Genomic DNA, 13,272 nt, shown 5'->3' on the forward strand with positions numbered 1-13,272 from the left:
ATTTTATTAGAATGATTTTTTTTTTTTACTAAACTATCTACTTAATTATCAATAATTCTGATTATAAATTATTAAGCAAAAAAATTTGAATAGAGGATCAACATCAATACCTAGGAATTCACTTTGTTTTTTTGATAGGTTAACCTAGAAATTCACAACCCTCATCGATCTCAAGAGCTAATAACAACATGAAACATAAAACCAAATTATATAAATGCACATATACATTCCCAGATCTATAGATTGTAGTCCATGACGATTCAAATAGGGAGGAAAATCCCTATTTTAATCTGGGACATTTTGTCGAATACTTTTAATGGTGATGAGGCTAGACTCTCTTCATGTGTGTAAAGGCCTTAAAATTTCTAGCTATTATAGGTTCTGCGAGGGTAAATATAAAATTCAACTACCAAATTTAGATTGAAATTGTAAACTAAATAACTGAATTCATTTGATAGGAGAATATAGACTTTGAATATATTTAAATATTTATTAATTAAAGTTTATAGAAATACTTAAAATTATATGTGCATATTTTAACTAATATACCTATCTATTAGTACTTAAATTTCAGCATTAATAATAATAAACTTCGTGATATAATCAATTGGATTTGGATTATAACAATATATAATAATAAATTGTTGGGTAAAATTGAAATATCTAACAGTTCAACCAAAAAAAAAAAAACGAAAAAAAAAAAGACAATACAGTAAATTCACATGAGCTCATAAACCAAGAGCCACATAAAACAAAAGAGAAATAAATAAATGATGGTCCAACCAAACTACCAGTACCAAAGCATAAGAAGAAGGAGAAGAAGTAGAAGAAAGGAAGGGCTGGACTGAGAAAACTTGAGGAGTTGGAAAGGGAGATGGCCGGCAACGTGGGGATGACAATTGGAAACGTGATAATCACATCAACGTGAGTTCTGTCGCTAATTTATTTTTTCTTTTTCACGTTTTTGTACTGCCCGATTTAGATTTTCTGATACAGTCCAGTATGGTATGGTAACGGCTTCCTTAGCTATGGCTGGTGAATAAGGTCCAAATTGCAAGGGTGGCTAGAGATTCAGGTTTTATGGGTGTGGCTGTGTGCGTCTCAACTCTGAAGTTTTTCCAAGTTTCGGGGCTTACAGAAACAAAGTTGCCCTTCGGTTTTATATATATATATATATATATATATTAGTTACAAAATTAGTTACAGTTTTAGGTTACAAACTTATTTAATATCTTTTTATTGTTAGTGAATTTTGACAAATCCACTATTGGATTACATATTCTTCTTATATCCTTTATACTTACAAAATTTCAAGAAAATTAAACATCAATAACTATGTCATCAATAAATTTTTTAAATTGCAAGTTTTTGTAATTTAAAATTATGCACAAAATATAAACTTATAAATTATATAGTAAATAATATCTGATTGACACAAAATTTAATATGTATATTAAGAACGTAAAGAACGGTTAGATTTTCAAAATATATTGTAATATTTATTTTATTGAGTGAGTTTGTAACCTTAAACTACAACCAATTTTGTAACTAAACTTTGTTTTATATATATAAATTATTCTTTTAATTTTTTTTTCCATCGAAGTAAATTAGGTTTTTTGAACATGGGCCCACAAAAGTCAGAAAAAGGCACAATGAGGGTCAGAAAGCCCATATTATTGGCCCCCAGTACGAAACCTTAGGCGGTCCTAGTACCTCACACAACATATATAAATAGCTCACTCTCATCACCTTTTTTTTATTCTCTTACACACAAAACAAACATCCGAGGAGGCAACGACAAACCCTTCTCTCAGGTTTTATCTTCTTCTTCTCTACTCTCTCTTCAAATTCTTTTTCCTTTTCATGTGTTCTTCCAAACAGAGCCGGAATTTTCTGTATGTATTGTTTTTCGTGTTCTTCATGTGTTGTTTTTATTAAATATCTGAAACCGAAACTGTCTTGTTGATGATTCTTAACAAATATACGCATGTTTGTCTTGTTTTTTAGCTTCAGATTTGCAAAACCCACGTTTTGTTATAGCGTTTTATAATGATTTATATTGTTGTTTGGAATATTCTTATTATATTATATATTATATAAGTTTGTCTCTCTGTGTGTGAATCTTATAAAAAAAAGTGTTTTTTTTTTTTGTTTTCTGTTCTCATGTTGTGGACAAAACTATGCTTTATAATAATATATTATGTGTCCGAAGTTACCCTTTTTGTTTGATAAAAATATATATAAAATTTGGGGGGGGGGGGGGGTGGGGGGGGGTGTGTAATATTATTGAAATCAATATATAATTGTTGTGAGAGGGTATAGGAAACTTGTTTATTTAGATTTTTGATTGGTGATTCTATGATGGGTTGGCCTATTTTGATGTTATTTATTCTTCCGTAAATTATGGGGTGTGTATGATATTATTGAGCTCAATGTAATTTTTGTGAGAAGTATTGGGAAACTTGTTGCTTAGATTGTTGATTGGTGACTTTGATTTGTAGTCCTATTGTGGACCTTATTGTTATTAATGTTTGTGAGTGTTTTTATTTATTTATTTATTTATTATTATTTGTGCTTATTAATGTTGAATAGATTATAATATAATCCCCAGATGGGGCAAAATCAACTACGAAGTTGAGACGCCTTGCATTATTGTATGTTTATATATATATATATATATATCCCCATCTTATTGTGTCTTAACTTTTCAAAAAATGTCATGTCCTATGTCATTGTTTGCTATGTAATATGAAAACTTAAAATAAACATAAAATATGCCCATAAATGAATAACACACACACACATATATATTCCCACTCTGTTGTGTCTTAAATTTTCAAGAATTGCCACTTTGTGTTCTTATTTAGAAAAAGAAAAAAAGAGTATAACTTGTGTTAACTATAAATTTGTTTATGTACTTGGTACTTAAATGTGACAAAGTTATCGTTTTGGTGGGCAGGTGTTAATTTGATTCTTGGAGTAAGAACTCTCTGAGCAAATACCTTTTGTGTCACATTAAAGGCTAGCCAAGATGGTACGTGATTTGTATCTTATTATATTTTGCTTCTTCAGTACTTCCCTTGCCGGTTTTATTCTTTCGCTTTGTATTATCTGAATGGAGAAATATACTTGATGCATGCAGGTGAAGTTCACTGCTGATGAGCTCCGCAGGATTATGGACCTGAAGGAGAACATTCGTAACATGTCTGTTATTGCACATGTTGATCATGGTACAGTTTCTATTGTACTTTGGGTTATTAGATCTAATTTAGTTAGAGATCACTTCAATTTCTAAAAATTGCATTGATGTGGATTTTACTTCTGCTTCTCTAACTAATCTATATTCTCTAGCAAGAAACAACTGGTCTAGTAATAAAATTGTCATTGGTGGTTGGAGGCATAGTAGTTGGTAACTGTAGCATGCAAAATTGGGATGTTTTTCCATTACAGTCAAGACATATGTTGATTTTAATTTTTACCTCTTCATTTTTGAAACACAATTTGATCTATGTATAACTATGTGTTGCTACTTCAGTGAGTATTTTTGATTTGGCACGAATACCTGCATTATGGTTATCTTTTTAGTTGATGTCCTTGTAATGTTATGCAATATTGTAACTTTTAACTATTGCCATACTTTCTTTAGAATGGCTTATATGCTTTTATTATGTTATGTTATGTTATGTGGAGTGTTTTCTTGGCACAAGTTTCTGATGATGTACTTAAAACAAATTCAGGGAAGTCAACACTTACCGATTCCCTTGTGGCGGCTGCTGGTATCATTGCTCAGGAAGTTGCTGGTGATGTCCGGATGACAGATACCCGTGCTGACGAGGCAGAGCGTGGAATCACCATCAAATCCACGGGTATCTCTCTCTATTACGAGATGAGTGATGAGTCTCTAAAGAGCTACAAGGGAGAGCGTAATGGAAATGAGTACCTGATCAATCTCATTGATTCCCCCGGACATGTTGACTTCTCATCTGAGGTCACAGCTGCTCTTCGCATTACTGATGGTGCTCTTGTTGTGGTTGATTGTATTGAGGGTGTCTGTGTTCAAACAGAAACCGTGCTCCGACAGGCCCTGGGAGAGAGGATTAGACCTGTTTTGACAGTTAACAAGATGGACCGGTGCTTCCTGGAGCTCCAGGTTGATGGAGAGGAGGCTTACACATCATTCCAGAAGGTTATTGAGAATGCAAATGTCATCATGGCCACATATGAAGATCCCCTTCTTGGTGATGTTCAGGTATACCCTGAGAAAGGCACAGTTGCTTTCTCTGCTGGTTTGCATGGTTGGGCTTTTACTCTAACCAATTTTGCCAAGATGTATGCCTCCAAGTTTGGAGTTGATGAGTCCAAGATGATGGAACGACTCTGGGGTGAGAACTTCTTTGATCCTGCTACCAAGAAGTGGACAACTAAGAACACTGGCTCTCCTACCTGCAAGCGTGGTTTCGTTCAGTTCTGTTATGAACCTATCAAGCAGATAATCAACACTTGTATGAATGATCAGAAGGATAAGTTGTGGCCTATGCTGGCAAAGCTTGGTGTTACCATGAAGTCAGAAGAGAAGGAGTTGATGGGGAAGCCACTGATGAAGCGTGTCATGCAGAACTGGCTGCCAGCAAGTAGTGCCCTCTTGGAAATGATGATCTTTCACCTTCCATCCCCTTCCACAGCCCAAAAGTATCGCGTTGAAAACTTGTATGAAGGTCCCCTTGATGATAGTTATGCTAGTGCTATCCGGAACTGTGATCCTGAAGGGCCCCTCATGCTCTATGTATCAAAAATGATTCCTGCCTCAGATAAGGGTAGGTTCTTTGCTTTTGGTCGTGTCTTCTCTGGCAAGGTCTCCACAGGTTTGAAGGTTAGAATTATGGGTCCAAACTTTGTCCCCGGGGAAAAGAAGGACCTTTATCTTAAAAGTGTGCAGAGAACTGTTATCTGGATGGGGAAGAAGCAGGAAACTGTTGAGGATGTGCCTTGTGGTAACACAGTTGCTTTGGTTGGATTGGATCAATATATCACCAAGAATGCTACTTTGACAAATGAGAAGGAGGTTGATGCACACCCAATCCGAGCCATGAAGTTTTCTGTGTCACCTGTTGTGCGTGTGGCTGTTCAATGCAAGGTTGCATCTGACCTTCCCAAGCTTGTTGAAGGTTTGAAACGTTTGGCCAAGTCAGATCCTATGGTTGTGTGTTCTATTGAAGAGTCTGGAGAGCACATCATTGCAGGTGCAGGAGAACTCCACCTTGAGATCTGTTTGAAGGATTTGCAGGAAGATTTCATGGGTGGAGCGGAGATATCAAAGAGTGACCCTATTGTGTCCTTCCGTGAGACAGTCCTGGATAAGTCATCCCGTGTTGTGATGAGCAAGTCACCCAACAAGCACAACCGTTTGTACATGGAAGCCCGGCCCATGGAAGAGGGGCTTGCAGAGGCCATTGATGACGGCCGTATTGGTCCAAGGGATGATCCTAAAGTTCGTTCCAAAATCTTGGCTGAGGAATTTGGCTGGGATAAGGATCTTGCAAAGAAAATCTGGTGTTTTGGCCCTGAGACTACTGGACCTAATATGGTGGTTGATATGTGTAAGGGAGTCCAATACCTCAATGAAATTAAGGATTCTGTTGTTGCTGGATTTCAGTGGGCTTCTAAGGAAGGTGTATTGGCTGAAGAAAACATGAGAGGTATCTGTTTTGAAGTCTGTGATGTTGTGCTTCATGCTGATGCCATCCACAGAGGTGGTGGTCAGGTAATTCCTACTGCCAGGAGGGTTATTTATGCTTCCCAGCTGACTGCCAAGCCCAGGCTTCTTGAGCCTGTGTACATGGTGGAGATTCAAGCTCCTGAGCAGGCACTTGGTGGTATCTACAGTGTTCTTAACCGGAAACGTGGACATGTTTTTGAGGAAATGCAGAGGCCTGGTACACCTCTTTACAACATCAAGGCATACCTACCTGTTAAAGAGTCTTTTGGATTCTCTCAAGACTTGAGAGCTGCAACCTCAGGGCAGGCTTTCCCCCAGTGTGTGTTTGATCATTGGGACATTGTGTCCTCTGATCCATTGGAAGCTGGATCTGTAGCTGCGCAGCTTGTAACGGATATCCGCCAGAGGAAGGGCTTGAAGGAGCAGATGACCCCTCTTTCTGACTATGAGGACAAGTTATAAATAATTTGTCACATTGTTATCAACCAACTATAGTTGCTTTTCAGACTGCTGCATTTATGTTCTCTGGTTTCTTTTCAATTTTGTTACCACCAATTGAGTTGGGAGGGATAATAGATTTATTCATGTTATGTTTGGTTTACAACTTTAGATGCTTTTAAAACCAGGTGGTGATTTGTCATTTTACATCTTTAAAGCATGTTAATTTATATAAATGATTCTATTTTTGATACTTATGTGGATTGTTTAATGTTCTGGATTTCTGAGAAAGTGATCAATGCACATTTTTCTTGTTTGACTGATTTTTACCCCAAAGCTTCCTCTGATTCCGAAATCTTTAATCTTTTTATTGTTTGTTTGTTTGTGTTAAGATTTTGACGAGGATCAGTGCTTTCTAGCTACTATTGTGGTGGCTCTTTGAAATTATTTGTCCTGAGAAAAGATGAAGAGTTGGATTAATTTATGAAACTCTTATACAAGTAAGTCAAGTGTTTTTATTCAAGCTTATTTTGATGTGATACCAGGATCTCCTATAAACGGTACCGATGTTCCAATGTCTCAACTGATAGACTTGGATCAGGAGATTCCTCTTTACCCCTTTCAGGGTAATAATGCAGAATAGGACTTACAAAATATTTATGTAAATTTGATAGCTTCTGAATTGAAAACTTTTTGTTGTGATGGCTGAGTGGCATCAGCCAACAATTATTTTTGTCCTTAGTTCTGTGTCTGTAACCAAGGTTCCTTTGACCTTAAACTTTGCCCATTAAAGAACAGAGGGTACTTACAATTAAAGATTATGAGATTTTTTGAACGCAAGTAATTTTTTGTTTGTTGAGATTAGTAGATAATGAGGAGAGGGAGGTAAGGCTTGAAACACAGACTTGGTACACCACAATTGATGTCATTATCATTGATCCATCACTTGATCCCAAATACATGTAATTAGTGAGATTTGTTGATACAAGATGTGGATTGTGGAGAGGTTAGCTGATTTTACTTATTATTGACAAACTGATAATAACTTTGAAGCTAACTCTTGTAATTCAGTGGTATAGTTTGCTCTCTTTTGTCAAGAGAAGTAGGATTAAATCTCACTTCCCCCATTGTTTTAACAGTAGCATACTCTACTCGGTGTGTGTATATATATATATATCATTTTACAGTGCATGTATCATTGCCACAGCTTACATCAAATAGAATTTGTTCTATATTGCAATATATATATAGGTGGGGGTCTCCTCTATCCAAATGCTCTCGTCCCTAATGTTTCTAGTAGCTTTTGTGTGTGTGAACCAGCTGGTTCCCAGTACGTTGAACACATTAGAATGACAAGAAAACTCTTCAGTTATTCCTCTCCATTTTTTCTCTAAGTCTTGAATTTGAACGAAAAAGAGGCATAAACCCCATTTGTGCAACTTCTGAAAAAAAAAATATAAAGAGAACAGGAAAACTCTTCAGTTATTCCTCTCCATTTTTCTCTCAATGTCTTGGATTCTCTCGTATTGTTTTTTACCTGTAGATTTCGTGTGCCTTGCTCTAGCAGCTTGAGGTTACCTTCAATTCTCGTTTACAAATAAACTTATGTTTTTATGTCCTATCTGGCATCTAATTCCAATTCCCAAAAAAAAAAATTGAGAGCCAAAAACAAAAAATAAAATTTGATGAAGCTATGACAATGAGGAAAAAAGAAAAAGAAAAATCTAACTTTGAAAAAATATAAAAACCAAACAGTTTAATGCTATTGAAAATTCTCAAGATGATGTTATATTCACCAAAACCACACACGTGCACGAGGACACACATAGTTAAACTACACAAGAAGAAGAAGTTGTTATGTCAACAGTCAATTTACATACAAATAAGTTAACCTGCATTTTTTTTTTTTATCCCTATAACTAAATTTAGTTAATTAAATAAGAAAAGGAAAAATAACTAACATATTTTTCCACAAATTTAACTACAATTCTCACTTAAAAAAAATTAACACAACTACATATTTTGAAAATGACAAAGTTTACCTTAATCAATAAAATAAAAATTACTATATATTTTTATAATTTAACCGGATATTATTTATTATATGATTTGTGGGGGTAAAAGCTCAACATTATGTGTTGGGCCTAGGGCCCTATTTGAAGATTACTGGGTGTTCGAAGGGAAGAAATCAGTTGAGAAGGCGTCTATGTGGGAGAAAGATACCTGGAAATGAAGGAGGAGTGCAGTCCGAAGAGGTCACCAGTGGTCCGAAGAGGTCATTCTCCTCGGATACAAATAGTCTTGATCAATCAAATGTCTGGAAGGTCCGAATGATCTTCCTAACAACTTCGATGACGAGGATAAACTCTGGGCATGTCTGGAGGTGATAAGAACGAAGAAATATCTAAAGGAAAAAGCTGCTACCACCGTGTTTAATGCACTGCAGCAACCTTTCTGGCCGCATTTATGTAGAGAAGACCCCTGAACAGTGCAATTTCAACTACCAACACTCCTGAAGAACTAAAGTAGATATCTGATGTGACATATACTCAAGTGATTGCTTGGATGAAGAACAAGTGTACGATGAAGATGGTTCAGAAGGAAGCTATATAAACGGGAAAGGTCTCTAAAGAAAAAGGACGGGAAAAAAGAGAATAGGAGGTGGAGAAAGACTTTACTGTAACTCTAAGAACTGTAATCACTGTTCAATCAATAATACATCTCTTCGGACGTCAATTCATTTCATTTTTATGTGTATTTTTATGTTAGTTCACACAGGGATATGATAGTTAACCTTTGCTAAATTCACATTCAATCTAGCTCTTTCACCCACTCTCTACAAATTCATTGTTTTGGGCTTGGGCTACAAATCCTAACCCTACATGATTTATAAGCTTATATTTTATGCATTATATTAAATTAAAAAAAAAATTATAATTTAAACAATTTATTGATGATACAGCTATTGATTTTTAATTTTTTTAGAAATTTTACAAGTATGGAGAATATAAGAAGAAGATGTAATCTAATGGTGAATTTTTCAAAATTCATATCCAATTAAAAAATATTGAGTAAGGTTGTACCCTAAACCTACAACAAATTTTGTAGCTAAATTTTGTCATTTTGAAAATTTAACCGTTGGATTGTATGTCTTTTATGCCCTTAACACGCATGTCAATTTTGTGTTAATTAAATGTTATTTACATTTTAATCCATAAACTTATTTTTTATACAAAATTTTAGAAGAAAATATAATCTAATGATGGATTTGTCAAAATTTTCATCCAATATTGAGTGGAGTTGTAGCCAAACTTTGTCCTATTTTTCAATTCTAGTAGTAAAAAAAATCATTAATAAGACTGATTCAAAAAATTCATTTTTTTTTTTTTAAAATTCCAGAGAGAAATAGAAGGAATTGTGGTGAGAGCTTTTATGCCATCCAATCCAATATTTTTGGTAACATTAAGGATCTCTAGATACCAGTGGATATGGAACTTGAGTTTAAGGTATTTATTAACTAAAAAGTCCTTTTATTTTTGTTTGAAGATGGGGTAAGAGGGGGAAAGGTGTAAGCCAATTGATTATCTCTATTTTTTGGGTAATTTTAACCAACTTACTTCTTAAGGACCGAGGAGAGATTTAAAAGTAAATTTAAAAATGTATTCTTAAAAATTTTATTTTGTATATTATAAAATTATTTAAGTAAAAAGTTTACTTTCAAACCAATTTTGAAGAATCTTCCTTCAATCTATTATATATGTGATAATTGAAAAGATCATTCATATATACTTATTTTAGTCGCATGAACTTTTTAATAAGTCATATAACTTTTTAATAATATATTTTAGTCCCAAATACCTTGATTAAGTAGTGGTTGTGCAGCAAGGAGACTTTCCCATAAGAACATGCTCTGAGGGTTATATTTTGTTCGTTAAACACTTAGCAGTACTGAATCCTCATCTTGAGGCAAATGCCAACCTAGCATCATTAGTAGAGCCAACTTGAACGTCTTTTAAGTCTTGAAATCCTAACCCACCCTCCCATAGTTTTGTGTATAGTGATTTGATCTCCTAGAGTGGGGACTTCAAACTACATATGTACAAAGAAACCAAGGCTCTAGTTTTCATCTGTCTAATGCATACAATGATACCAATTGAGTCTTGTAATTCAACTTATTGATATGTTGATATTTCCAATTGAGACATGTAGAGTTTAAATTCCTTCACCCCCAACTATTGATTTTATTGTTTATCCAAAAAAAAAAAAAAAAAACTATTGATTTTAATTTTAATATAAAAAAATCCTTATGGTAATCATTTGGTACCTAAAATTATGTTGCTAAATTTAAAATTGAAGTACGTTAATGTGACAATCATCCATAATAGTTCGTACACACACATATATAATTTATTTATTAATAATATTATTATTATTTTTAATATGGAGAGCTACCCACCCGTGGTGAATGGGTGTGCTATTTCTTCCCAAGGGCAGGGGCAAGCTAAGAACCTCATGAGGTATGGACCAACAGCGACTTCCACTTAGCTGTTTCCACTTTAGGTTTAACTATTTTAATGCCTCACTTAGTTACAAGCTCACATCACACACTAGGGGTGTGCATGGGTCGGATTGGGTCGGGTTGAGGGGATTTTTTGACCCAACTCACTATGGTGGGTCAAAAAAATTCAACCCAACCCAACCCATTACATAAGTCCAACTCAACCTAACCCAACTCACATGGGTTGGGTTGGGTCGGGTTGAACCCATGGGTTTGACAAATTTATTATTATTATTATTAAATTGAGTATAAAAAAATATAAATATTAATATATTAAAAAAACCTAAAGATTAGTATCAATGTAACTCCTTAAAGGCAAACAACACTAGTGACTAAACAAAAATAGTAATTTATTAGGATTTGTGTGAACTAATTGGCTTTTATATAAGATAGGAAGAACTGGTTATTTAAAATTTTTATTAATTATATAATATTATATATATATATATATATATATATCTATATTAAATTAGTATTAGTAGGATATAGGAAGAACTGGTTATTTAAAATTTTTATTAATTATATAATATTATATATATATATATATATATATATCTATATTAAATTAGTATTAGTAGGAGGAACCGAAGAAATGATGCTTGTGGGGCCAAAGAATTTGGCAACCCCGACCCATTTTATACCAAGCCCAAGGCCCACACCGAGGAGGAAGAAATGTCCGAGAACGAACGAAGAAAGTCCAAAGTGCCAAGAAATATCGCCGAGGACGATCCTGTCCTCGGCATACCGAGATCACAGAAGGGAAGAGCGGCATGCCATCAAAGGCAGACTTCTAGAGCATCCCAAGGAAAAGAACAAGTACAATGGGTCAGCCATGAGAGCATGGTGGAGGAACAATTCAAGGAGAAACTGTCACCTCTGCATTAAATGCCCACAACTAACATCCTGGCCGCATTAATGAGGAAATGACTTCTGAACAGTGCTGCCTTGGTTGTTGCAACTCACAGGAGGTTTGAGAAGGTGGCTGATGGGACAAACACTCGAGTAGTGACCTGCATGATCAACAAATGGAGAGTCAAGATTAACGGGAAGGGGTTATATAATGTAAGAAATCCTCCAGAAAAGGGGGTGAAGAATTAGAAACAGAGAATACGTTAGCAATTTGTATCATCTTTAACAGCTTAGTAACCAAGCACTGAAGAAACAATAAGAATAACCAACTCCTCAGATGAGGGCCGAGGACAGAATTTCACACTTTAGTCTATGCCCTTGTTATTCAATCCACTCATAACCATGTCTAGTTGTTGTATCCCTCTCTAAAGCCTAGTTCTTAAACTCATTCTCTATAAATTTATTGTATTGGGCTAATTGGGCCTGAGTTCACTTATCCAATAGTAGAAGTGCTCAAACCCAGTCCTTACAATTAGCGCCGTCTGTGGGAAGAACTTGTATGTTAGTAAGGGCGGCAATCAAGCATGGTAGGATCAGGCTCTCATCAAGCAGGTTCCCATCAGCCTGAACCGGCTAGATCCCAACAACAAGGTAACTTTCCTAACCCTGAGCGTGATTGGAATGAAGAGAATGGAAGGTTTCGAGAGGGAAGTGTGCACACCACTCAAACCAGTAGAAGCCACTCTCGTATGGGCAGTCACATGCTCTAAAGACAAAATGACAACGGGGCCATGCAACCAGAAGAAGATAGAAGTCACGTATCCCAGAGACAGAATGATAAGCAGGCCATGCAGCGAGAGATAAACGACTTGAAGAGAAAGCTACGCCATGCACAACGAAGGCGGTCTCATTCTAGCCCTGACATGCCCTCCGATGATGAAAGCGATGATGACTATAAGCAAAGATCGAGAACTCCTCTAAGTGAGACCTTCTCTCACGAAGAAGAGCATTACCGGAAGTGTAAACGTAAAAACCCACCTCCTAGGGGCTTGGAAAACGATGCCATGAGCAGGGCACTGGATCAACTCTCCAAGTCACCTTTTACACGTCACATAGAAGGGGCTACACTTCCTCGACGATTCCAGTAGCCAACCTTCACCATTTATAACGGCAAAACAGACCATGTGGAGCATGTGAGCCAGTTTAACCAAAGGATGGCTGTCCATTCTAAAGACGAGGCATTAATGTGCAAGGTTTTCCCATCTAACTTGGAACTAGTGGCGATGAGGTGGTTCAATGACTTAAAGACGAATTCCATAGATTCATATAGGCAGCTAACTCGAGCCTTTGGCTCCCGTTTCGTTACAAACAGCAAAGCTCCTCGGCCCTTAAGTGCGTTATTGTCTTTATCCATGCATGATGGAGAAACTCTAAAGGCCTACTCGAACAGATATTGGTAGATGTTTAATGAAATGGACGGCAATTTTGATGATGTCGCCATCAGCACCTTCAAAAATAGTCTCCTAGCCGAGCACGACTTGAGGAAGTCTCTGACTGGCAAACCTGTCACCAGTGTGTGCCAACTGATGGATTGGATCGATAAGTATAAGCGAGTAGAGGAAGACCAACTGCAAGGCAAGGGAAAAGAGAAGGTTATCCCTCAAGAAAGGAGGGATTTCAGGTCGGACCGATATAACAGCAACCGCCCGAG

General features: G+C 36.0%; 1 protein-coding gene across 2 annotated transcripts; it reads left to right on the forward strand.

Annotated features, from left to right (window-relative positions):
- The first annotated feature begins 1,758 nt into the window (after positions 1-1,758).
- LOC112038267 (elongation factor 2) lies at positions 1,759-6,409 on the forward strand. Of its 2 annotated transcripts, XM_024071068.2 has the most exons (4): positions 1,759-1,814; positions 2,960-3,034; positions 3,143-3,230; positions 3,738-6,409. In XM_024071068.2, exons 2-4 carry the CDS (start codon positions 3,032-3,034, stop codon positions 6,176-6,178), a joined length of 2,532 nt encoding a protein of 843 aa, XP_023926836.1. In that variant the 5' UTR covers positions 1,759-1,814; positions 2,960-3,031; the 3' UTR covers positions 6,179-6,409. The 2 variants fall into 2 exon arrangements, with proteins under 2 accessions (XP_023926836.1, XP_065630708.1); XM_065774636.1 differs by lacking the exons at positions 1,759-1,814; positions 2,960-3,034 and having other exon boundaries at positions 3,137-3,230.
- Positions 6,410-13,272: the final 6,863 nt, after the last annotated feature.

The sequence above is a fragment of the Quercus suber genome, unplaced genomic scaffold (genome assembly GCF_002906115.3).
Source record: "Quercus suber isolate HL8 unplaced genomic scaffold, Cork oak 2.0 scaffold_95, whole genome shotgun sequence".
Lineage (NCBI taxonomy): Eukaryota > Viridiplantae > Streptophyta > Magnoliopsida > Fagales > Fagaceae > Quercus > Quercus suber.